Raw genomic sequence first — 27,047 nt, forward strand, 5'->3', positions numbered from 1 at the left:
GTTGAACTTGATGCTGTATCCGCTTAGGAAGTCCCAGTATGATGAGGGGCACGAGCGATGAGTCTGACAGCGCAAAATCTAATGCAAAAGGAAAAGCGCTCGTCCTGTCTGCTCTTTTCTGTGTCCGTGTTTCACTTCGCGCTAGAAGCCAAAATCATGTTAGTGCAAAATCTGCTGCGTGCGGTAGCCTCCACTTTTAAAAAAAGTAATTATGCACAGGGCCAGAAACGTACTTGAAAGCTATTGCCCTGTCACACCATTCGAGCCTGCTTTGAGAAAATGTCGTAAAAACGTTCTTCCTCCAATGCGTCGAGTATGTCTTGCCTTTTCGGTCATTCGGATCTTATACCAAGTCCTTGCGACGCTTCCGAGGTACAATGGCATGTTCATAACCGTGTAAGTATCATCCTGCCAACAATTATGATCCCATGCGTATTCAAAGAAATCAAGCCAAGGCTGAGCACTATTTGTGAATGAGCCGTCGAAGATATCCGGTTTACTAAATTCCATTGCTGTCCTCAGAGCACGTTGGAGGCGTGTTTGCCTCATGAGTTCCAACAAGTGTTGTTGCCACTGGCTGTTTTTTCTTGCAAATTAATCACACCTCACAATATGTATTTTGTTGTGGAAACAACTCTGCCTTTTTTGTAGTAACCTCCTAAAATCGCGAGCATATTTACCTGCTCTTTGGCGTCGTGATGCTCTCTATTAATATGCGCAACGGCCACTTCATGTTCGTGGTCTCTGCTATTTACCTTGGAAGTACTCATCGCCACTTGGTTGCCGAAAGCAAGCATGCGCGTTTTAAGAAACAACCGTCAAAGTTCATGCCAACAGGCCGACTTTCCGCCATAGACGCAGTATGTACCGCTCACCAGCTGGATACCATCCATGTCAGTGGCCGTGACGTTGACACACATTGTCCTTGGGTAATTGGAGTGGTCCATCAGTCGATTAACACAGGATCGTGAAGTAGACTGCACCTACTTTGTAAGGACACCAAGAACAACTAGTCATACGGTCACCATTACTGTTTATTCTCACTTCTTCGACTCATTTCGTTTCCCAAACACTGGCGCATAACCATGATGGGGGATTGGCCAAAAAGCAGGTGGTTTTTCATATAGTTAGAATTAAAGCAAAACTAGATTTGAAGAACAGTGTAGTGTGGGACTAAAGAACTGTAATGCAGAAGTGCAATAAAAATTGGCAAGAAATTTGATAAATCTCAAGGTCGTCCCCTCGCGTCATCTTTCTGTTGAATCTTACGTAAAATATTAGGAAATTGCAGATAAAGTTATGCATAATAGTCAATTCTGTCTATAAAAACTCAAACGATGCTCGCGAACACATTAAAATCTCGTACAGGCAAGGTTATTATTTGTGGCTAACCCGGTACAAACTAGTATTAGCGGTGACTATTTCGGTCATATTCATAATACTTTCGCCACGTATGATGTTCCGATATTGAATTATTAGACCTCTATCTCTATTGAAGAAGGCCCATCAACCCAGTGCCGTCATGCTATGTGATCTCAGGGGTTTACTCAGGAATATACAATTTGTTTTCATGGTTCTGTATGATCACACTGCAATATAAGGATTCAAGGCAAATGTGGCGTTTAGGAGTTTTTGTCAGCAGTATGAACAAGCTAAAATTCGAAATATGACTTTTAGCCTGACGGATAAAACAGAAGCAGTAGCAGTAAAAGTCAAGTCTCTCGGTGAGACAAGGTTTGAATAACAACAGAGTATTAGCGGGTCCGTAAACGCATTGCCCTTTGAGAAACACCAGGTTACCGGACACGTTTACTTCAAGAGAAGCGTTGGTGACACGCCATCTTAGGTAAGATAATATAACTAGCAAAAACACAAAATGCCCATTGAAGTTACTTTTCATTTGCTACCTAGCCGCTGGTGTAAATAAAAGGTAGCGACATCGTCGTTACCATGCAGACCGCTTTGTCCTATTGTATTTCTTTTAAACAAGAATGACGATACATAAAAAAGCGATCCTCACGCGTTGCCATTGAAACAGGCATCCTGACATCGTCGCTAGCAGCGTTGCTATACTGCCATTGACGGCTGCTGTAACCAGGTGTTCCACGAACGGTAATGCGCCTACGGCCGAGCTAAAACAGTCTATAAGGACACTAAAAGAGGAAGGTCTAAAACTTGGTGTGCACGCCCCGGTATTTCGGCTTGACGAGCCCGATGAAAGTTTGGGTCGTGCAGACCACGCACGGTGCGCCGGTGAGCACCCGGCCGAAAAACACCGGCGCTATCAGCAGCGGACCGAGTCGGTAGACCTGTTCCACAACCGTCGGAGCGCGTCGCACCCACGTCAGTCGCTCAGTATTGCCCTTGGTGTCCGTGAAGTGCACGTGGAAGACCTTCAGCCGTTCCATGAAGGAGCCCACAGATTGCATGTAGGCTCTTGGGTAGATATTGTCGTAGCACGCAGTCGACAGCACGCTGAGGAGGCGTAGATTCCGGAGCCCTTTCAGGTTCTGTTCGGAAAGGGAAGGAAATGAGGCCTAATCAGCAGACTGAACTCCGGCTAACAACTACGTGACGCGAAGCGCTCGCGGTTTGGTAGACTTGTTCCGAATCGTAGGTGACCAGCAGCGAACGCGTAATGCTTGGGCGACGTGTTACGAATTGATGCGGCAGGGCACAGCGCACGGCGTTGTTAGTTGTCATACAGTGACCTAGGTTGGCGTCATAGGGGTCCATTGCAAGGGAGTATAATACACGTTGCAGAATTCTGTTTTCTAAAGTGAACCTTGCATACAGTACAGTGATGTTGCGCTGTTGAATATAGCAATCGTCTCGAACGGAATTGACAAAGCTAACTTGCGAACAAATTCAGGCGTTGCAAAAATTTTATAAAGTAAGCGCATTCACAAAGCTAAAAATATTCGAAAGTATGCAAGCATACGAATATGGTGTCGGTGCGAACTTACGTACTTGCGCCTAATTTAAGCTTGAGTCGAAAATATGGTGGAGTTTTACCTGACAAAACCACTTTCTTTACATGAGCCACGCCATAGTGGGCGACTCCGTAAATTTGGACCGCCTGGGTTTCGTTAACGTGCACCTCAATCACACGGCTGTTTTCGCATTCCGGCCCCATCGAAATGCGGTAGCCGTGGCCGGGATTCGATCCGGCGATGTCGTGCTTAGCAGCCCAACATCATTGCCACTTAGCAACCACGGCGGGTTAAGCTGTAGTCGATTCGCAAAACAAACGGCAGTTGCACCTGCGAACGTAAGAAGGAAGTCTACGTGAAGGGGCATATGTCTTACGAACTTACGAATGTAAACCTTTTTATGGCACGACGGCGCGAGCACCCTGCCCTAGCAGATTAGTCGCAAAACGGTTTGCAATGGTCGCGCGCATGGACACATGGTCCGATCTGAGAGGAAAGTCCCTCCGAAAAAAAGAAAAGAAAAAGAGCGCGGTCACGCACAGCTGCAAAGAATCTTGCCGTGTACGGCCTTGCAATTCCACTGGTATCTCTGCGTCCTTACATCGCCGAAAGCGTGCGTAGCGTTAGCCTGCAGCTCCACGTCAAAACAAAAAGCAGCCAGGGATTCGCACGGACTTCACCGTGAACGACGTGGGTGCCGATTTTCATTGATAGTTGGCCGACACTTCAAAAAGATATCCCATTGCTGACGACGTCTTCTTGTGACGTCAGCTTTCACTGGTGTAGGCAGCGCGTGCCTGGCTTCGCACACGTACTCATTTAACGCGTGGTAACACTGGGTCTATACGAGGCCCATAAGACGCTGATGACTGGCGGACTAATCAGCACAGTGTGTCGCTGAAACCGTTTTATATTACAGGAAGCAACGGACTAGCGCGAGTAGTCGTAGTGCGTCTGATTTTCTTGTCTAAGGCACAGAGAAAATAAGCTTGCCGACCATCGTTCGACCGAGTCCCCGCGATCTGCCGCGGAACCGACACCGTGATAGCCGACAAGTGGGCTTCGCTTGTCGGCGGACACGCAAGTTCATACAAACTCCAGTAAATTTGGTCTTGGTGTTTGTACAACGGCAGCAAGGTATTGAAAGAATGATTGCCTACGCAAGTCGCACACTATCGCGTGCAGATACCAACTACACCACTACGGAAAAAGAGTGTCTTGCCATCTTATGGGCGCTGGCCAAATTTCGACCCAACCTCCACGGCCGCCCTTTCAAAGTTGTAACTGATCATCACTCGGTATGTTGGCTTGCAAATCTGCAGGACCCTTCTGGACGACTAGCACGGTGGAGTCTACGTTTGCAGGAGTGCGACGTGACCATCGTGTACAAGTCGGGCCGCATACACGAAGACGCTGACGCATTCTCGCGCGTTCCTATGGACACTACCGACCACGACATCGAGGACGACGGCGCTTTCCTTGGGGCCGTAAGCGTTACTGATTTGTCCGCACGGCAGCGCGCAGACAACTCACTACGACCTATATTAGAACACCTGGAAGGACAAAACCCATCAATACCCCGGCATATCGCTCGAGGATTGTCGTCGTTTTGTTTACGACATGGCGTCTTGTATAAGAACTCTGCTGCCACCAACAAGACATACCTTTTGGTCGTTCCAGCAGACCTCCGTGTCGAAGTTTTATTCGCCTGTCATGATGAGCCTCCGTCTGGCCATTAGGGTTTTACGCGAACGCTTGATAGCGTGCGCAAATCCTACTACAGGCCGAAACTTGCCGAGTGTGTTAAGCGGTATGTCTAAGCCTGCCGTGAATTCCAGCGCCGAAAGTCGCCAGCTGTGAAGCCTGCGGGATTGCTGAATCCGATTGACCCACCTGGCAAACCTTTCGACCAGGTCGGCATGGATCTTCTGGGCCCGTTTCCACTGTCATCTTCTGGCAACAGGTGGATAATCGTCGCCACAGACTATTTAACGGGGTATGCGGAGACAAAGGCGTTGCCTCGAGGCACAGCTACCGAGGTTGACCAGTTTTTCATACAGAGCATCGTCCTACGGCATGGCACCCCATCGCACGTCATCACAGACCGATAAAAAGCTTTTACAGTGCAGCTCATTGAAGACGTTTTTAAACTCAGCTGCACAACCCATGGATGGACAACTGCCTGTCATGCGCAGACAAACGGCTTGACCGAACGACTGAATGAAACGATGACCGACATGCTGTTTATGCACGTAGACGTACAGCACAAGACGTGGGACGAGATACTACCATGCGTAACGTTTGCCTATAATACTGCTACGCAAGAAACAAAACGCTTCACGCCATTCTACCTTGTTTACGGCCGTGAAGTGCAGACTATGTTAGAAGCACTGCAGCCATGCGACAAGATCGATCACCTCGATCTCGCCCAAGATGCCGAACTCTTCGTGCAACGCGCGGAAGAAGCCCGTCAGCTTGCCCGAGTGCATATAAAGAAACAACAGAGCATCGATGCGCAACGTTACAATCTCCGCCATCGACAAGTCGAGTTTCAACCTGGTGATCAAGTTTTAGTCTGGACTCGCATGCGCCGAAAAGCTTTTGAGTCGCTACTTCGGGCCTTTCAAAGTGTTCCAGCGAATTAGCGACGTGAATTACGAAGTCCTTCCTGATGGAAGCCAGCCTCCCCGACGTCGACAACCGCAATTTGAGATTGTGCACATTGTACGGTTGAAACCGTACCAAAGCCCTTAAAATTCGACATTTTCAGCTGCTTAGGTTAGTTTTTGTTGTTGCTCGTCCCTCAGTGCCTTGTGACTATATCGCACACCAGTGATTGTGACTATAGCCTATGTGTTCATCCTAGGCCATCTCGGCGCTCTCACGTCAAGCCTATGTATGTTTTCATTCTTTTATTATTATTTTTTTTGAAGAGGGGGTAGTGCCACATGGTGTGGCACAGCAAGGGGACCGAAGAGAACGAGGTTTGTCTCGGCATCGCGCATCAACGGTTGCGTGTCATGAAATACGAACGCCTGGTTCTCCATTCAGCGTGTATGCTTCAGCAGAATACACGCGACAATATAATTATTCGCGCTCAAAATGAGTTGAAACGTGCCTTCGCATTTGAAATGCACGAGCTTTGGCCCTGTCAAGCCGAGCAGATGAAGTTTAGGCAAACGATGGTGCTGTTCAGCGAAGGTGAAGCCTGGTGCCGTTGAGTTCACGCGCCCTCTGCCGTTGGGTCTGAACCTAACGGTAAGCAGTTAGGACAAAGGAAACTGCTGGTATAGTTGAGGTGACACTATGCGGCTAATAAGCGTAGATGTGTTTGTTTTGCTACGATTGGACATTTCATAAAATCCATGCGCCGCTTCCACAATAATTGAAGATAACAGCGATTTGTGGCTGTATGTGTCCATGGTATCAATTGTATCTCTTTGGTAAATCCGACGTGGGACGCTGCGCTCTAAGACGGCTTGAATATGCGAAATGTCTAAAGAATGTCTAAAAAGAATACAACAAGCCAGGTGCAAAAGCAGAAATCAGCGACGAAAACTACAAGGCAGCCGCGTCAGCAGACAGAACTCCGCGTGCTTTTGTCGGCCGCGCTCTTAGCATAACGCACTCAGGCCTGCTCACCCACGAGAAGGTGCCACATGCTGCCCTGGAGAAGCCATTATTAATTATTCGCAATCCTTGAAACGCACAACCGACACACACTCAACATGGGGTGCAGGTAAGTAAATCAACTGCTAAAACATTTCCGAAATGTTCCCAACGGCAGAGGGTAGAGGGCCGAGGGCGCGATTCATGATTCCAAAGAATTTATGCACTATTATTCGCCTCACATTGCCGTGTGCGGGTAGCCTCTGACTTACGGGGGTGTGAGCCTTTGCTATTGAGAATATGAGCCATTGATGATGATAGTTTTCGGTCGACGTTACGCCAGAAAGAAACCCCGGAACCCTAGCCATAGACGGCTTCGCTGTAATGGTACGTTCACACTCAGGAATCCGGCGTCTACAGCGAATGGAATTCTCCTGCCGCCGAAAATCGCGTAGTTCACACTGCTTGTGGACCGCGCCGCCGGAAAGACATACAGCGCCATCTGCCCCATAAAATGCTAACCTCCAATCAAGCGCGGGATGTCCCGGATGTTCGCGCGGCTCGAAATTGCGCAGCAGTTGTCTCCGCTCGCGTCGAGTTCGTGTGTTTATGTTGCGCGTCTTTACCATTGCTTGGAAAGACAATGATGAACCCCGAGCAAGAAGAAGCAGTACTGCTCGGCCTATTGGCAAGCATCTTTCTGGCGATGCATGACGCGCAGAAGCATTCGCCGAAGAGACGGCGGCAGCGGCGTTGGTGGGTTCGCCCACCAATCTCGCGACCGATGTTGTGCCACAAGTCGTCCTTCTGCACGTTGTATTTGTGCTTCAAGTGGCGCTTATCGTAGAGGACTGGGTGGTTGCGCACCAGTTCGATCAGCATTTCGGATGTGGATGTCGCGGCGGACTTTGAGGACTGCGACGACTGCGACATGACGTGAGAATCGGCCGCCATCTTTGGAAGTTCTGTTTCGCGCTCCCCGATTGGTCAGCGCCGCGCGGCGGCGAGGCGGATAATCCGGCGGCAGCTGCCGCAAAAATCGGTACGGGAGCGATCGGCGCGGAAGGGGCTTTTCCGGCGGATCTCGCCGCCGCCGAACTGGGTTCCGCCGAACTGGGCGCCGCTCCAGACGCCGAATGTCTCAGTGTGAACGGGGCATAAAAGGCGGATTATGCCGATCTGCACCGGATGAGCTGCCACTGTTAAGCGATGGAACGAGCTCCTACCGCCTGTTGACCAGAAGCTATTACGGATAACGGAGGATGGTTGGTGTTCTAGTCCTTGTGGCGTGCGTGTAGCGCATGATTTTATCGGGAGTGCGTTGCTGTGGAAGGCGATAACATTCCTGTTGTGCTGCGAACTTCTGCTTATTGTCCGATGGGCTGCTTCCAATGCACTCAATACCCTGACTTCATTTTCGTCAAGACACCTGAGAGATAAACGCTTTACGGCCACTTTATGGCCGTAAAGTGTCTTGATGAAAATGAGGTCAAGCTATTTTGTGCATTCATAACAGCAGCGCATTGGGCAATAAGCTCTGGTAGCAGCAAACAAACATGAAGTGTCGATTTATGACAACCGTCGAATTTGTCATTAATGTATTGGAGCACTTCTATATTTTCCTAGTTTAAGCTTGCTCTCGCTGATACAGATGCGGATGAATAGCATTCAAGGCGCTCTTGAGGCTATGCTTTTTCGTGTAAGGTCAAAGCCCCACAAAACACCTAAGCGCCTATAATCATAAACACTTGTTGCTGTTTTACAATTCGTTGTACTTTTGTGTGCTGTTACGCTCAGCGTTTGATTATGGATGGATGGATGCAAAAATTTATTCACATTCCTGAGATACGCGATTATCGCGCAGCGGGCCCCTCACAAGTTGGGACGGGCAGGCTCGGCCTGGCCGCCAACACGTGGGCTCCCTGGACGGTCCAGATTTGGTCCCCGTAGTCGGGGATTCGCAGTGAGGTATGCCATCTTGACTGGTATCTTGATTATATTGCTGGTTGTTTCAAATAAACTATCCCAGCATCGTAGGGTCTATGCCCACGGTTTTGCTCAAACCGTAGCTTACAGCTTCAGGGAACGCATGCATACGACGTACGGCTTTCTTGCCTAGGATATGAAACTGCACGTCAGTACAATGAAATACGGAAAAAAAAGAAACTGCGAATAACATCACGTACTGGCATTAAGAATAAAACAACATGAACGACTCAAACGACTGCGATGCTCTGAAATAAATGTCACCACATTAATGGAACGCATAATCGTCATGAGTCTTCTGGTAAGCATTAGTGCCAAATGAAAGCGTGCAAACAGTCTTCCATATGAATAAAAGCTGCGTGGACAGATATCGGGCTGGTTTAAGCCCCTCGATTCTGATTAACTACAAAGATTCACGTGTCCATGAAGTATCGTGGAATAGGCCATTAGGGTTGCCTCATAAAACGGTTTGTAATTACAAATATAGCATTTGGAATGACGCCACCGTTTTGTTGATCAATACTGCTACGAGCCATGCGGTGTATAAAGAAATAATACAACGAATAGTGCAGCACCTCAAGTCAAGGCACTTAGGCATGGCTGCCAGAGACGGATTTCTAAACGCTATTTCGTGAGCTTTTTCGGGGCAGATGCTAACTTACTCTAGTTAAGGATGCAAAAATATGTCCATTTAGTGATACCTCGGTTGCGTCTAGTCAATAGGCTACGGGCCCTGTGGTGCAGGAATGCCAACACACTCACAGGCACCAGTTGTTTTTGCGACATTGCAATTAAAAAATTATCTGGTCCTACTTGCGCGAAAAACCAAATGCATAATCGACTCATTGACAAAAACACTAATTAGGTATTTCCCTAATTACCTTACAGCTCACATTGCAAATAAGAAATTGTAGCCGGTGAGAATACAAGAAATATGTACTCGAATATAACTGTGGAAGACACCATTTTCGAGGTAAGCGCCATCAAACTTGCGGTAAAAACGCAATGTCATTTCAATTACTTTTTTTATCAAAACGCTGTTTTATGCATAGAAACACGAAATTAACCGCCAGCGTGTTTCTTCACAAGGTTCGCTAATTAGCATCTCGAAACTGGTGTCATCTTGAAAATTCCTTAGTTACACTATCTCAATTGCAATATGGGTCATAAGACAGGTAAAAAAAGATAATTACCATATTATTGGTGATTAGTCGATAACGTGTGTATACTTTTCCTGCAAATAATGTGCGCATGTTTGAGCAATATAGCTCAAGGATTGGAATCGAATTACCTGCGATAGGTGATTTGCCAAAATTGGTAAAAGGCTTCGCAGAAGCACCCGGTATACAGGATGCCTCACATAACTTGAGCCAAGAATTTAAAAATGAAATGGACGTCGGAAGCGAATTGAACCGAAAGCGTACTCTCGTCAGCAGACGATAGAAACTCGGACATTTTTTTGCTTTTCCCATAACTCCCTAATTAGTTTTTTTTACCCAACTTTTTAACGATTGGCTGAGGACCACAAGTATGATACGCAGATTTGTAGAGCACCTTCAGAAACCACCGATCGAGTTGAGTTGAGTTGAGTTGGGGTTAATGGCACATAAGCAGCTTAGGCTATCATGCGCCAAACACTAGGTATGGATTCTTTTAATAAGTTGGGACACCTCAGTGAGTCCTTGTCTGGGCAAGAGCCCGGAAAGTCCCAACAAGTTAACTAAGGACCTCGGCCTTCTCAGGGATGAGAAGGTGGATGAGGTGCTCTGTAATACGTAGTTAATATGTAGTTAAGTTAGCTTTTAAAGTTTTAAGAGAACTCCAGCTTCTTTTAAAAAGCTAAAAACACATGATACTTCAACAACCCATCTTCTCCTAAAATCAAAGCTGGTTGAAAAGGGATATGTTGTTTGTAGAATATGGTAAAAGACTTCTTCCTCAGTGGTTCAAGTTTTCTGCATGAAAATAGGATGTGGTTAACTGTTAGTTCATCTCCACATAGTTCACAGTGGGGTTTGTCTTGCTTTGTTAGAATGAAGTTGTGTGTTAGGTGTGTGTGTCCTATGCGAAGACGGCACAGAACCACTTCTTTGAAACGTTCCTGGTGTGTACAAGATTTCCATTCGCCTAACACAGGTTTTAGCAGGTGTAATTTGTTGTTTGCTTCATTATTCCAAGCGGACTGCCATTTTTTCCTTAGTTTATAATGTACTAACTTCATGCAGTCGTTAGGAGGTATCTTTACTTTTGTGATTTCTTTGTGCCGGGCTTGTGCCGCGCATGCATCTGCTCTCTCATTGCCACTAATTCCGACGTGGCTCGGAACCCAGCACAATTTAATGTTCAGTCCTTGTGTGGTGCCTTTTAATAAATTATGTATAATGTCTCCTATTAATGGTGTGACTGCATTTCTGGCATGAAGAGCTGTGAGTGCACTTAAGGAGTCTGTGTATATGATACTATTTGCGAGGTTCTCCTTTATTATTTTGTCTATGGCTATAGAAATGGCATAACATTCAGCAGTGAAAATGGATGTGCACTGCGGAAGTCTTATTGTTTCTTCCCAGTTCCCCTGTACAACTGCGCTACCAACATGTTCATTTGTTTTCGAACCATCAGTATAAAAGTTTGTGAAGCTGCTGTATTTTTCTTCTAGTGCAAGGAATTCCTGAATTATGTGTTGTGGCGGCGTTTGTGCTTTACGAAACTGTGTTAAAGTGAGATCGCAAACTGTGGGAAAGGTGAACCATGGGGGTAGTGGATTTTGTCTGTGGGTAATGCCAGGTAATGTGTCCGCTATGCCAAGATTCCGACACATCTCTTCAAATCGCATGAGCAGTGGTCTTGTAGTTTGTGGTTTGTTGTTAAAAAGTACTCGGGAAAGGCATTTTGTTACAAGTGGGTAGCAAATGTGTTTTGGTAGAGATTGTATCTTAAGAATATATGCACAGGTTAGAGCGGCTCTTCTAGTTTCTAGTGGGGGTTCGTTTGTTTCTACGTAAAGACTGGTTATAGGAGACGTGCGGTATGCACCACATGAAATACGCAAGCCTGAGTTATGTACTGGGTCTAATTTTTTAAGGTATGTCGGTCTTGCTGAGCCATACACTATGGAGCCATAATCTAAGGAGGAACGCACTAAGTAACGATAAATGTGTAGAAGACATGTTCTGTCAGAACCCCAATGTTTATGAGACAGTACTTTAAGTATATTTAGTGACTGGGAAGCTTTCTTTTTCAGGGTGGTTATGTGTGGTAGGAATGTGAGCTTTTTGTCAAAAATTATGCCTAAAAATTTGTGTTCATTCTTTACTGGAAGTACGGTTTCATTTAGGTGCAGGGTGGGGTCAACCTGTAGGCCTCTTTCGAGTGAAAAGAGGACAGCAACTGTTTCTTGGGGTGAAAATTTAAACCCGTTTTTTTCTGCCCAAATAGCGAGTTTGTTCAGTGTGAGTTGTATCTGTCTCTCGCATGTTGGTAAGCTGGAGGATGTGCATGCTATTTGAAGGTCATCAACATATACAGAATACATAATGGACCTAGGAATTATTTTTGCTATGGAGTTCATTTTTACTATGAAAAGTGTCGTACTGAAAATGCAGCCCTGCGGCACTCCATTCTCCTGGACGAATTTCTTCGACAGAGTTGCACCAAGGCGTACATGAAATGAACGGTCGGAGATGAAATCTTTCAAGCAGTTCAGCATCCTACCGCGAATACCAAGTTCTGCTAGGTCGCGAAGAATACCGAACCTCCAGGCGGTATCGTAAGCCTTATCGATATCGAAAAAGACTGCTAAACAGTGTTGCTTGTGTACGAATGCTTCTCGCACTGTATTTTCTAGGCGGACGAGATAATCAGTCGTTGAACACATTTTTTTAAATCCGCACCGGTGGATGTCAAGGAGTTCACGTGACTGAAGAGTGAACGTCAGCCTAACGTTCAGGATACTTTCGAATGATTTTGCCAGGCAACTTGTGAGGGCTATAGGCCTATAACTACTAGGTGTGGTTGGTGGTTTTGCAGGTTTCAGGAACGGTACAATCACGGCTTTTTTCCAAGCCTCCGCAATTTTACCCGATACCCATATTTTATTGAAGAATTGCAGAAGTGCGTTTACAGCAGCGTCTGAGAGGTGAGCGAGCATTTCATAATGTATTTCATCAGGACCGGGTGCCGTCTGTTTGCCTGCCGACAGTACCTTTTGGATTTCGTGAAATGTGATTAATGCATTTTAGGGCTCATTTGTAGAGCCAGTTGTAGGAAGTTTTTGTTTTGCGGTTGTATGTTTGAGCTTCAGGAATGATGGAGTGTAGTGTGAGGAACTTGAAACATGAGAAAAATGTTCCCCTAGTACGTCTGCCTGTTCCCCTATACTTGTTTGTGTGCCGGGAGCTGTTAATAACGGAATTGTGAAAGGGGAGAAGCTGCCGTTTAATTTATGGACTTGTTCCCACATTTTTTGGATGTGGTTGAGCTGTTAATAGATGATATGTAGTTCTTCCAGGAAGTTTTCTCAGCGTCTCGACGGATGCGGCGTGCGTTTGCTTTCGCTTTTTTAAAATTTACAAGATTATCATAGGTTGGGTATCTACGGAATATGCCCCACGCTTTGTTTTGTTTCTTTTTTGCTTGCTTACATTCTTGCGTGTACCAGATTTTATGATTACGTCGAACCACTCCTGAGGACTGAGGAATAGCTAGCCGCGCGGCATTAATAATACAGGTTGTGAATAATTCGTTTTGATCGTCGACATTTAAATTCTTTGAAAAAACTTTTTCCAGGCTGGCCAGTTCTTGAAACAGTGCCCAGTTTGCTAAGTGTAGCTTCCAACGACGTGGTTTGCTTGGGATGATTTGTGGTGGGGATGATAAGTTAATTTTTACAGGAAGGTGATCACTTCCATAGGGGTTGTCAACGACATCCCATTTAAAATCTGTAAAAAGTGATGGAGAGCACAGTGACAGATCTAGGCAACTCATAGCTCCTGTGCTTGGGCAACAGTAAGTTGCCGCACCAGAGTTTAATAGGCATATGTCGTTGGTTAGAATAAAATCTTCAAGTGTTTGGCCCCTGGTGTCAGTAGTTTTGCTACCCCATAACGTGCTATGTGAATTAAAATAACCACCTATTAAAAATGGTTCAGGTAGCTGCTCTAAAATTATCTCTAGGTCTCTTACGGTAAAATGTGAATGTGGCGGAATGTACATTGAACAAATGGTGATGGTTTTGTGAGCTAAAACGGTGACAGCAACGGCTTCTATGTGAGTGTTAATGGGAATTTCTCTGGCTGGTATACCAACTGGCAGAACAATGGCTACACCACCTGACAGCCGGTTCGTCTGATTACGGTCGCGCCGTACAACAGTGAAACCTTTCAAAAAGTTCTTGTGTTTTTCGCCTAGGTTGGTTTCCTGTAAGCACAGGGCCACAGGAGACAAGTTTATTAAAAGGTCTTTTATGTCACCTAAGTTATGAATGAGACCTCTACAATTCCAATGGATCATGAAAGCCATTATGAAATTGAAAGGCAAAAATTGATATTAACGAGTGAATGGGAGATAAGAAAGATGTTAGGTGACATGGATCTGAAGAAGGCAGATACAAACAGAGCGATAACCCTTAGGTTATCGCCTTCTTATTTTGAGTTGTTATTGGGATTTTATCCCTCTTACCGCGCTCGAGGGAGCGCTTCTCCTTCGGTGTCGAGGACACCGGGGTTTTTGTTTCGACCTCCATTGCTCTCTCTGAGGCGCTGGAGGACCGAGAGTTTGGCGCCGAGACACGTGTCTCGGGCCTTGGAGTTCGCTTGATCTTAGGACCCTGCGGGACTGGTGTCTGCAGGGCCGTTGAAGAGGGCGGAGCAGTACTGACTGCTTCCACCACGGGGGCGGGAGGAGTCACTGCGGCACCACTGCGCGTGGGCTAGGAGGACTCCGGAAGCCTCTGTGACGCTGCCCCCGCCTGCGTCACATCGGCATAACTGCGTCGGGGAAGGTACGACAGTCGTTTTCGGGCTTCAAAGAACGATATTTTTTCTTTGACAGTTAGTGCTATTACTTCTTTTTCTTTTTTCCAGCATGGGCAAGACCGCGAGTAGGCTGGATGGTCTCCTTTGCAGTTAGTACAATGTGGGGAAGAAGTGCAGTTTTCAGATTGATGATCAGTTGAGCTGCATTTAGCACAGGTTGTTTGGCCTCGGCATGCATGTGAAGCATGTCTGAACCTTTGACACTTGAAACACCGTCTTGGGTTCCGGATATATGGTCTGACGTTTAGTTTCACGTACCCTGCATCCAGAGAGGTAGGCATTACGCTTGTACCAAATGTAAGTATGACATGTTTGGTGGGGATTTCTTGGTCGTTTCTACGGATTACTATTCTTTGCACCTTTGTCACATTTTGTTCCTGGAAACCTTCCAGCAGTTCCTCGTCACTTAAGCCAATAAAGTCTTCTTCAGATATTACTCCCCTACTTGTATTGAGTGTTCTGTGGGCTGAAACAGTCACTGTAGCCTCGCCAATACTGGTAAGTTCAGACAGCTTATCTGCTTGGTGTTTACTATTTAATTCTAGGAGGAGATCCCTGCTAGACATTTTGGAGGCTTTGTATGTCTGTCCGATTTTATCTTTCAGGCATCTGGCGACCAGGAATGGGGAAAGCTTTCTAATAGGTGTATTACTTTCACTGTGGACTACATAGTATTTGGGGAAAGATGGAGCGTTGCTTCGAAAGAATTGAAATGGTACTTCGGTGCGGCATCTTTTGAGACGCCGATCATGGACAACAGAGATTTGAGCTGCCATAGGAAAGTGTGTGTGTTCGGCAACAGCGCCGACCGCCCACCACGGAGCCCAACGAGGGGACGCGGCAGGGCTTGTGTCCAAGCCTGCACGACGCCAGCCGTACGCCGTCACTATAACCAAATATGGTGTACCCAAGGTAGGACATCCACACAAGGTTAACCCTTGCCGCCGTGGAGAAAGGAAGTAACTGGAAGAGAGAAGAAGACAGGAAAGGTAAAAAAGTGAGAGATAAAGACGAAGGTTTGAGAAGAGAGAGATAGGAAGAGGCGACTACCGATTTCCCCCGGGTGGGTCAGTCCGGGGGTGCCGTCTACGTGAAGCAGAGGCCAAAGAGGTGTGTTGCCTCCGCCGGGGGGCCTTAAAGGTCCGATCACCCAGCATCGGCTCAACCTCCAGGATCCCCCTTTCCCCGGACACGGCTAAGCCGCGCACGACTACACGCGGGAGGGTCCAACCCTCGTGTGCTCGGGTCCGTGGTGTCGCAACACACCAAACGCCTGCTGACGCAGACGCCCCTGCGGGGCCACCGATCGAGTTGTTTCCATTACGATACGTCTCACGTAGACCTTTTTTCCAGGTTGCAAAAAAGCCCGTGAAATATGAAAAAGGCCACGCGACGGATCACTTGCTCAGTGGTGTCATGCTGCTCTGGAGCGCGCTAGTAACATGTCGATTTCAAGAGATCGGAAAGCGGAGTCGAGCTCTCGAAACAAAGAAACGAGGCCTTACGAGCTGGCCTTCCAAGTTAACGCTACGAAAGATGGGCTCTAATAGCGTAAATAATACGTGCGACTTACATGTAAATGTGGAGGACCGTAGGAGTTGAGTATCCGCAGTGAGGATATGTCTGTCTCGCGAACAAGAAGCACAGCGTCAAACACACCATGGGAAGCTGCGCCGATCAAGCAGCCACTGAACGATCCTTCCCGCCAAAAGTCTCCACGAACAGCAACCATCTACGCGCACGCCTCATGCATTTCCTTTCCCGTGAATGCTGCCTGACCCGCCTGCCACAGATGGTTGAGGCGACAGCCGTTGTTTGTTGTCGTAGAAGGGATTCTCGAGCTCAAGCAACTGTATAGTATAGTAGAACTGCTTCTGGAATACTTCGGCATGCCATGCATCTGCGGAAGGCACGAGCACAGAACGTCGGAAAGCTCGCCTTGTGCTGCATGCGGCGAAATCTCGAACGCTGATAGCATCACGGTTGTGGTGGTTGCTATACAGGCATCGCGAAGGTTGTGCTCGTGGCGTCGCCGTACCTGTGAAAGGGAAATTTGCGCCTAGTGGGGCCGGTAGGGGAGCCCCTGAATCGGTGATGAGTGAGGTGCCGTGGAACGGAAAGCGGACAGCTTGCGGGAAGGTGCAAAGGAGGAGATCGGCAGGCCGTAGAGTATAGCAGAAAGAGCTCGCGTTTGGCCCAGTGACTTCCTTCGAATGAGTCGTTGCGCAGCTGCCTTTGAGCTGGGTAGGAAGCTCACGGACCGAGTGGAGGTCTGATTCTGTGACAGGCGCGTGACCGGCGCGTGACCGACGATCGGCACGGGCGGACGCAAGCCAGGTGGAACGGCAAGACGCTGAATGACGTGACGGTTCAAACGGCTAGAGTAGTTGCGACTGAGCGCTCGAGGTGGCGTATATTGAGCAAAGGCCGCTGCCCACAAGATCTTGTAGAAGTTGGTGCTGGGGGGGGGGGGGCGGCAGCCGGAGCCTCCAACATTTTTTAAACGGAAGTGGCTGTTGTTAAGATGTTAAGAACGGCCGGCTGAGGTGCAAGTTTTGCCAGCCAGTTGCGACAGCGACGTCAACTGTTCTTGGATAGCAACTGTCACCCTCTAGCCACTGCGTCACTAAGTCGACTGTGTGCAAAACAATACGCGCGTCCTCGACTCTCCGTCGCAGGTGCCGAGATGAGTTCGACGAATCAGGCTTTGTGCCTGAACACGACACCGGCGACCCGGTCTGCCATGAGCCAGGGAGGTCCCGAGGGAGCGTCTGCGGCGGCCCCTTCCCACGCACCGTTCTTGAAGGAAGCCCCGAGTTCTGCGAAGACAGTCGGACCTTTGGCGGGCTCCGTGAAACTGGTGCGGGAGTGTGCGTAAGCCCTGCTGAAAAACGGCGGCTTGGCTGCATTGAGTGGTCGGACGTTTCCCTCACCTGGGCATCGGGGGAGGACTGTGTGTTTATAAACCGCTGTTGTGCGGCTGCTCAGTGGACTTTCTCCCACAGTCATGCTAGACTGATGAACTGCAACATCCTTATGTAGATACTGTAAATAAACCCATATTCCTCGTTCTCGATGAGTAGTAGTCCTTCCCTTCATCAACTTCCTCAGCGTGGATAAGTTGGACGACGGCATGGGCCAGCTACCTTCCAATTCATGCCCGACTCCAATCTTGACAACTGATTACGAGCGATGGGATTGAGCCCGCAATTCTAACGCTGTTCAGCAGGATGAACCAGATGTTCGTCATGTGGATGTAGAATTCCCGGACACCCTGCAACCGCTGGAGGTCTGCCGGACCACGTGAAGCCACGTCACTAAACCAGATGGGGAGCTTTCGTGGTTTTTATGACGTCGCGTGACAGAAAGGTGAAGTGGTTGTGGCCCGAAAATATTTTGACCAATTGTGGGGGGTTGATTGCAGAAACAGAAAAAGAAAGAACAGTTCGAAATAGCTTTATGTTATAGCGCCCCTCGTCCTCAAGCGTTCAGGGTCATTCCATTTTCGTCATCCCACCTTCGTGATCTTACTGTCGGCATGCCGTCCTCGTCACGCCTTCTACCCAGGCAAGTGGCCCAAGCCGCCTAACAGCTTGGACCGGTAGGTAGAGGCTCGTGGCCGTGATGCCATCATATCAGCTTTGCCATCCGACTCACGTCATACCTATCATTCAATCGTAGTCCTATCCAATCCTAGTCCAATCAAGTCGGAGTCGCCAAACAGTCATCATGCCTTCCTCATCACGCTGCCATTTTATGATTTTCATGAGAGCAGTAACGTGTCTCTATTTTCGTCATGCCGTCGTAGTCATACCACCTCCGTTGTCATGCCGGCTTTATCATGCCATGGTCGTCATTCCCGCTTCATCCTCTTCGTCATCATATAGCCGTCGTCGCGCCATCGCTGTCATACATTCGTCATCTCTTTCTCATGTAATCGTCGTCATGCTGTCATCATAGCATCGCCATAATTTGAGAATTGACATCTCATTGTCGTCAAGCCATCGCCCTCATATGCCTTTGTCGTTCTATCGACGTCATTACCTCGTCATTCCATTGTCGCTGCGTCGACGCCATAGTCGCCGTCACGTCTCCGTGCTCACGGATGACCTCGACAAGCGAGGGCCATAATAAAGTGGAACAATACTCGAATATGCGGCGATTGACCGGATCAACAGAAGTGTCAGAATCACCACTACACCTGCTAAATAAACGGGACTTCAGGAATATGGCCTGTCACTACGTTGGCGATTGGCATTCGCATTACCGCTGACATTAAGCGTGAGACAAGCTGGGCCGTAATTTTTTATGAATTTTTCTTTTTGTTGCATAATTAGTATCAAAATGAAGACGTTCATCCGCTTTGTATTAGGGACACTGTCATTGCTTTGACGGTGGGGTCAAGGCGCAGCCGTGATAGGGGCTGTAGCCGAGGCCTGGAAAAAGACGCTGTTAAAGAGAAGCGCGCAGCGATTTGTCGCGAAAGTGTAGCCTCGACCACAAACACATTATGTGCTATAATCATATGAGGCGACCGCACTTCTCTTTCCTTGTTGATTTCTGAGCTTCGTTTCCTTCTCGCTCTCATACGACGCCGTCGATCAAGTACGTTGCCACTTCAGTTGCACTGTTATCTTAGCGAAAAAAATTTTTTTCTTTGTAAGAGCATTCATGGGCTCTGCCTTGAATTGAGGGACGCCATGGTTCACGATTGATCTGCCGATGAACTGGCTGCCGCTAAGGTCGAGCCGTTTGTTAGTGTGAGCATTGTGATGCGAATCATTCTTTACGGAATTCAATCCAGAGCTTCTTTACTAGCCTCTTTAGCGATGGTTTTTTTTTCCTTTTCACGAAGCAGGAAGCATTTAGTACGAATAAATAAACGATAGTTTCGACGATAATAATTTATGGGGTTTGAGGTGCCAAAGGATAACACGATCAGATTATGGGGCATGCCGTAGTGGAGGTCTCCGGAAATTCGGAACATCTGGATTTCTTTAACGTGCACCTCAGCCTAAGTATGCGAGCGTTTTCGCATCTCGCCTCCATTGAAACGCGACCACCGTGGCCGGGTTTTGATCACGCGACCTCGTGTTTAGCGAACCTTGCTGGGTTTTAATGACTGAAGTTGCTGCGTGGCTATTTCCATATCGAATATGCCAACAAATTGCAGTGGAGGATGCGTACACGGTCACCACCGCTGGGTTCCTTGAGCCACCACCAGGTGGCAATCGCATCCGCTGTAGCGGCGGTCGTGCGAGGAAAAAAGAAAGAAACAGTAAACTAGTCTTCGTGCATCCGCAGCAGCGGCATTGCATTGCATTAGCCTCTCTACAATGCCCGAATAAAGCCTTCCGAGTAATTTTGTGGACATTTAAGTAACACAAACTGGTGCTTCCAACTCCTTAGGCACTCACGCAAAACTGCGCTGTATATGGATTCCAACACGTTGGACCTGCTGCAGTTCTAGACTGCGCTATCTTCAGGATCTGCCAACGACAACGTGATGGCTGTTGCAGAAAACTAGGATACAGAAAACGGGGTTGCACTCTCCAAGAATCCTTCGCATCATAACTTAACCATAAACAACAATAACGCAACGCAAAAGAAGTGTCCGACGATTACGATACTCCCTAATGCGAAATTTGAGCGCAGCTCTATACGTGTTTCAATTTCACTATATAGTGAGGCAAATGAGTTGAGACTGAAATCACCGCACCCACTGGCAGTGGGCCACTGCCCTGAGCGCCTTCGCTGTCCAGCTCGTACCTGACAACCCAGCGCAGCCTGGTACAGCAGGCAAGGGCAGCAGTACAGGCCACAGGGGCTCTGAAATGAGTTCTCCATCCGCCGCCCAAGTCTTCGACAACTACTTCTTTCCCTTCGAAATAAATGTTTCTACTACTACTACTTCGCAGACGGGGGGACTTTATGGGAACGCTGGACGTTGAACGGCATCGGAGCCAGCTGTGGGAGAAGACGACGACGACGAACGCACAAGTAATGGCGCGAGCGCGTTCACGCAGTTACGTCGAGAGACGCCGACGCTCAACCCAGGAACGGGGACCTAAGAGCTGCGCTTCAAAAGAAAAGTTAAATTATGGGGTTTTACTTACAAAACCGATGACCTCACTATTAGGCTGGTCATAGTACGGAGCTATGGATTAGGTATGACCACATGGGGTACAATATCATGCAATAGTACATGGTGCACGCAAATTCTTGCATTTCACCCCTATCGAAATGCGGTCGCTGCAGCCGAGTATCGAACCCCATCATCGTGTGCAGCAGTGTAACGACATACCAGCTAAGCCGCCATGGTAGGCCACGCAAAGCAACGCGCTCGCATGGAAATATTTACAGGCAATCTTGTAACAGAAATCCGAGTGGTGGTGAGGTGAGACTACCATACGTCTAGGCATACCCCCGAAAAAGCTGAACGCCGAAGTCAACTACGTCACCCGGCAAAGGCCTTGAATAATTTGCGTTCTCCCAGTACCAACATGAGCCTCGGACTATTTCTTTTCTTTCTAAATTCCGTCCCACAACCTTCGCAGCTCGGAAGACGCAACATGAAATCGTCGCAACAGACGCAATCAAACCGAGGCGACTAGAAGCGGCTGCTTGGCTTATATCGTGGCAAGGACCCACATGTATCCTATATTAATGATGACTAGGCTCCACGATTGTCACGTGACGCTCACTCTTACTTTTACTCTTTCCACCGTGGTTGTATGCCTCACTAGAATGCATTCGACGCGCCGGCAAGTCCGGCCCACTCGACATTATCCTAGGAAATTGTTCTTCGACGAAGGCGAAGCTACCGCGGCGGAGCTGGTGGTCGTGCGCTATCATGCCGTGCAGCTTGAATGCGTCTTCAGTTTCATTACAGTGTAAATAAACAGGGTGACTTATACTTTGGCAATGGCAGACACAGCTTCATCGGCGTACGCATGCACAACCGTACGTTGCCGAAGTTTGTCACAAGGCCTTGGGGTCAGCAGAGCGGTGGGCCAGCACTCAAATAATAATGGGCAAAAATCCCACAGGCTTAAAAAGATTCGATACATAGAACTAAAGAATTAAAACTACGCACTACATCGGGAAAATTACGCTTATTTTGAAGTAAAGAAACCAGCCACGATTTATCCGATCACGCTCAAAACGCCGCGGATATGTTGCAGAACTATTCCCAACAGCAGTGTCGAACGAGCAGGGTTAAGCGTGAGTCTTTGGCTAGTGAACTACCGCTTATAGATAGAAAATGCATTGAGCGCTACTACATCACGTATCGGCTATTTCGTGATTCGCAGATGTGCTCTTGCTGTTAGTGCTTCGTGTTTTTCCTTTATGAACTCTTAGAATGGGGATTCGAATTTTTCTTCTTAACCAAGGTTTCTAAGTATACGGCTTTCTCTGCGCCCGCACTCTCCACGTTTCACAGCTAATGAAAAACAAGAAACGCTGAACTTATTAATGCGTACCTTGTACAGGTTCAGGTCGAGGTGCACGCCGTCGTAGCTGAGAACCAAGCAGCGCAGCCTCTCGTTGAAACCGAGCAGCTCTCCCAGTCCTTCGGGCGGGTCGCAATCAGTGGCGCCCAAGCGCAGCTCCCGCACGTTGCAGCGGCTGAGGAAATCGAGCGAGCCGAATCGCGGCACCCCGATGAACGTGAGCCGGCCTCCGTTGTGGCTGACAGCCAGCTCGGCCGCGTCGTCGGCATCCACGTCGAGGCCTTCCCGGCAGCGCTCGCAACTGGCGACGTCGGCGTACACTCGGACGTCCAAGTCGTTGAGCGAGGGGCAGGCGAGGGCGAGACGGCCGAGCGCCCCCTGCCGTCGGATGCCGCAGGGCGACGCCGACAGCGCCGTCAGCGACGTCAACCCGGCGTCCTGCAAGACTGCGGTCATGTCCAAGTTGTCGGCGCAGTGGAATGAGTTGACGTTCAGCTCGGTCATGTGTTCGTACTCGCCGTGCCCGTTGATGCTCCTGAACTGCTGCAAGAAGTAGACTAGGGCGTCGTGGTAGGCGCCACTGGCGCACGGATACTGCAAGTTGTTGAACATCCCGAGCAGAACGAGGCAAAGGCTTTTCACGCTAGTCCACTCGTTCGTAACGCCCGCTTGGCGCATTTGCTCTGTCGCAGTGCTGCTGGGGCGTACCACCACGAGCGTCTGATGGTTCGGCAGTGCCTGTTTACGCTCGCAGAGATCACGCATCAGCCAGCAGTTCCCAGTAGTGTGTGGGTCCCGAGTGCACAGCACGTTTCCGCAGAGGACGCCGCAGTCTGCGGAGTTCATGTGCGGATAGGCAAATTGGCACGCCGTCGAAGGAACCTCGGACGTGAACGTGAAGCGGCGTAGGCTCTGATGACTTTCCCACAACCTCCTGCATTTGTCGCTGGCATCCCCGAACTGCCCCCGAAGAAAGTGAACGTGCAAGTCGTTCAGGTTGGGAAAGTGCAGCATCAGGTCACTGACAATGTCGATGTTGTCGCTGCCAGCGACTTCGACGTATATGGACTGAAGGCTCGGAAATTGTGGGGCGAAGTTGCACCTCGCCAGGTTGCGAATCGAGCGGGCCTGGAGTGGAGACAAACGTTCGTCTATCGTGAACTCGAGAGTTTCCAACTTCTTCAGCGCCGGGAGGAGCAGTATTCGGACGTCGTACGGCTTTAACAAACTAGCGACGCAGCGAAGACACCGCAGCTCCGTGAAGCTACTTATCAAGGTGCAAAGGCGGGACGGGTTCGCGACCACGCAGTTTCGGAGCTGCAGCTCCGAGACTTCGTGGCGATGGTACGTAGCCAGTTTTTTCACCAGCACGTCCACTGTCTGGGCGGCGGCCATACTGAGCATCATGGCGACGACGTTGGGCGATGTCACGCACAAACAGATGTGGAGAAAAATACTTGGCAGCTCGGCCGGTGAAACCGGCCGTTGGTCTATCCGCATTGACGACGCTACATGGTCGAAGCAGCAGGTTTTCGGTGCGCGCCATGTCGTGAATCAAGTGACTACGAAATTTATCTGGAATCTGAAGGTGCTTTCTGGGATATCACAGTCACGTTGATTAGGTCGCGTTATAGGCAGTGAATTGTTATCGCTGTTTTCATTCTTTTTGCACGCGCGTATGTTTTTGCGTTTGTAGGTTCGAAAACGATTGAGCAACATGGTGATAATAAGTTGATTAAGGTAGCCACAGCACGTTGGCAAGAAATGCCGATAGCGGTGGGCACACGCGCATAATAAAGTGCGCATGCGCAATTCCACGTAGTCGAAAGAAGGTGCTTGCTTCGTTGAAGGGCGCAAGAATACAGCTTGGCAAAACCTCGAAGTTCCCGTGTTATTTGACCCGCCCTTTACATGTACAGACCCTTCTTTTCCATAATGGCTATATTGATTCATTTAAAGTGCACTTTTTATACATCCTTTTATTCCCATTTTTCTGGCCGCATGCATATGCTGTTTTTATTTTCATTTTGTTAGCGGCGATTTACCATTTCACTATGTAAAAATATTTAATTTGTAATGACATTTAAGAGAACAGGTGATAATTAGTCTAGCAGCAGTGAACAGCCCGAGCTCTATTGCTTGTTTTGGTTTGGGATAGTGCTTACGGATATGGCTCAACCCACCTTAGTTTTGCCTGTTGCGCGGGAGGACCATAAACGTAAAAAGATTTCAGATTGAAGAGAAATAGGAACAACTCAGTGGCAGACCTGCACCGACAATTTAAAGTGTCTAGGGTAATTTTGTGCTCTGAAAATACTTACCCAATACTTGCCTTCCCTGAATTTTTATAGTTTACACTTGGCATGTAGTTGCTATTCCCCGGTGTCTTTGGCGAATCATGCAAAACACGGGGAGTTTAGTTCGTTGAAGAAGGAGGTGGGTCGTATTGGACGAATGATAACTGTTTCATCTCTGCAGCCTATTTGCAACCCTTGTAGAAAGGCATTTATTCAAGTCTTCCAGAGTGTAATACTGCCACTGCACGCTATATATCTCAACAACTGCACAAGACACCGAAGTCAACTTCGGTGGAAACAGAGGTAGGGTTAAGTGTAATGTGTGGCGAAACTTTTGTATTCCTGGTATAAATAGAAGCACTTCCAGGAATTACTGAACCCTCGTTTTTTTTTTTCATGCGTTGGAAGGTTTATTTATGTTTAATTGTACAAGTATCTGAGAGCACCAAAGGGTATTATTACAGGGGGGGGGGGGGATTCTTAACGAAAAGAAAAACATCAGCAAAAAATCACCGCCCTTCCACTGCTGTGAAAAGGGGCGCACGCGAATCTCGGGGTCCGCAGCTCTTCGTTGTCGTAATGCCTCGCCTTCGTGCTCTCTCACGGCGAGGTCGGCACGTCGACGACGAGCCCTCCCTCAAGCGAGTTCCCGGTGGCGTTCATCAAACGCCGCCTATTCTTCGGCCGAACGCACAACGAGCGGTCCGTTCCCGCTGCCGCTCCTTCAACGCAGCCGGCTCTTCGATAGAGGAGGAGGAAGTAAACTTTATTACTCTAGAAAGAGTAATTCAGCGGTCGTGCCGGATGTCTTGATCTTCTATTGGTTGATGAAGATCTCCGGCCTGCATGGTTGGCGCCCCTATTCCAGGGCACCACTGAGCGTGGCTGCTCGTCGGGCATGATCCACCAGCTTCCGTTGGAGGCTAGGGTCGCCGCTGGAGAGCACGCTCTTCCACTGCTCCGCACTCGGATTTTCTATTTTGTGGAATTCCTTATTTGTATTGCACTCCCATGTGATGTGATAAAGTGTGGGTATTGCACCACACCACGGGCATGTGTCCCTGTATTGACTTGGGAACATTTTGCATAGTATATGTAAATTTGGGAAGGTTCCTGTCTGCAGCTGTCGCGGTAGAACAATTCAAACGCGGCCTCACCATCAGACTGCCGGGCCTGAACTGGCGGGAAACGGCGGACGCGAGGCGAGCGAACACGCGATCGCACCCTTTCCCTCCTCGGAAGGGAGGGGGCGCCTTGCGCTGCGTCTACTTCTTCATGCATATGAAACCCCGCTTTAAAGGTGGCGTATGATGAACTGACACTGGCGGAAATTCCTGCGCAGCGTACACGCTCTCACATAAGCAGCACTTTCGCGCAACAAGTGCTTTGTAGATCGCGGGCTTTTGGCATGCGATCACACAGTCTACATCCTCATAGGCTATATAAACCAAGTATATTACGACGATGTCATAGAGAGGACCTCCCGTAACCTTAAACGGCAGAAACATAATGGAACATGAAGTGATGTCAATGACCGTTCTAATTGTCCGTTGGAGAATGTCGAAAAAATATACAGCATCCCTACAATCTATAATACTGTGATATTTGGTCTCGGAACGTGGACAGAGTCGACAGTGTTTTGACTACGGCACAAAGCAGCCCCTGGAATTCAACCAAGTTTTCTGGACGCATGCGTGTGTTCGCCCGAGTTTTGAATGTGTAGATGCGTCCTCTTTGTAATATATCTTCAGTTTTGTTTTCGATGTAGTTAAAAAAAAAACGACCTGGTGGTTTCGCAACCAGCAGGTCGGTGGTGAATACTTGGGCCAACAAGCGATTTTTATTTTCGTTTGGCTTGAGTTTCTTTTTTTACAACACCGAGGCCGCCACGAGTGAGGTAGTACAAACTTTACTTGAATATTGAGCTTATTTAAAAACGCATGCAGGAAGGTACAGGTGCAATATAAAGGAACAAGGATAGAGAGAAGAAAAAGCGTAGCGACAGCTTGACGTGCCTGCTGTGCCAGAGAATCACGTCATAGAAAAGGAAATGATGGTTTAACGCACGAAGCTGAATGATATGTGCTTACTACAGGTTAGACGATAAAAACGACTGAAACTAAGAGCGCGTTTTCCATTGAACAACATTCCTAGGAAGCGTATTCCAGTTTGTCGACGTAACCGAAACAATGAATTGTGGGAGAACATCATTGCAAGAGTGTGTTTAAAGAACCTTAAGCTCGTAATCACATTGCAGATAAATGCAATGGGGTGCGAAAATGAACAAGCGCAGGTTTATTCCTGTGATACCAGAGTAAATTAGGCAAAAGAGTTCTAATTTCTTCGCTAAGTAGCGTTGTGCTAGTGCCTGCCAGCCAATGTTTTTCTTTTGTTAACGTAATATTTCTTTGGAAGTTGTTATTTCCAGAAACAAACCAGGCCAGGCAGTCTTAAGTGCGTTAGTGTTTGTCTAAAGGGTATAAGCCTTATGGGATGCCGAGGTGAGCAAGGGTACTCGAGTATTGTGCAAACACTAGAGTTGTAAAGATCGTCTTTTACACTTTTAGGGACTTTGCGAAAGTTACGTCTAATGGGGTTAAGCATTCTCGATTACATTAAAGTGACGCATTCGGTATGTGTATTCCAGTTCAAATTTTCCGAAAAGTAGACCCCAAGATATTTATAATGTTCAAGTCGTTCAAGAAGCAGTCCATCCGAATTATAAACGGATCTCAC

General features: G+C 48.1%; 1 protein-coding gene across 1 annotated transcript; it reads right to left on the reverse strand.

Moving 5' to 3' along the window:
* Window positions 1-1,016: 1,016 nt before the first annotated feature.
* On the reverse strand, window positions 1,017-23,583 carry LOC135914628 (uncharacterized). Its single transcript, XM_065447553.1, has 2 exons — window positions 22,045-23,583; window positions 1,017-2,510 (listed from the first exon to the last, which is right to left on the reverse strand). Exons 1-2 carry the CDS (start codon window positions 23,512-23,514, stop codon window positions 2,169-2,171), a joined length of 1,812 nt encoding a protein of 603 aa, XP_065303625.1. The 5' UTR covers window positions 23,515-23,583; the 3' UTR covers window positions 1,017-2,168.
* Window positions 23,584-27,047: the final 3,464 nt, after the last annotated feature.

This window comes from Dermacentor albipictus, chromosome 9 (genome assembly GCF_038994185.2).
Source record: "Dermacentor albipictus isolate Rhodes 1998 colony chromosome 9, USDA_Dalb.pri_finalv2, whole genome shotgun sequence".
Classification (NCBI taxonomy): Eukaryota; Metazoa; Arthropoda; class Arachnida; order Ixodida; family Ixodidae; genus Dermacentor; species Dermacentor albipictus.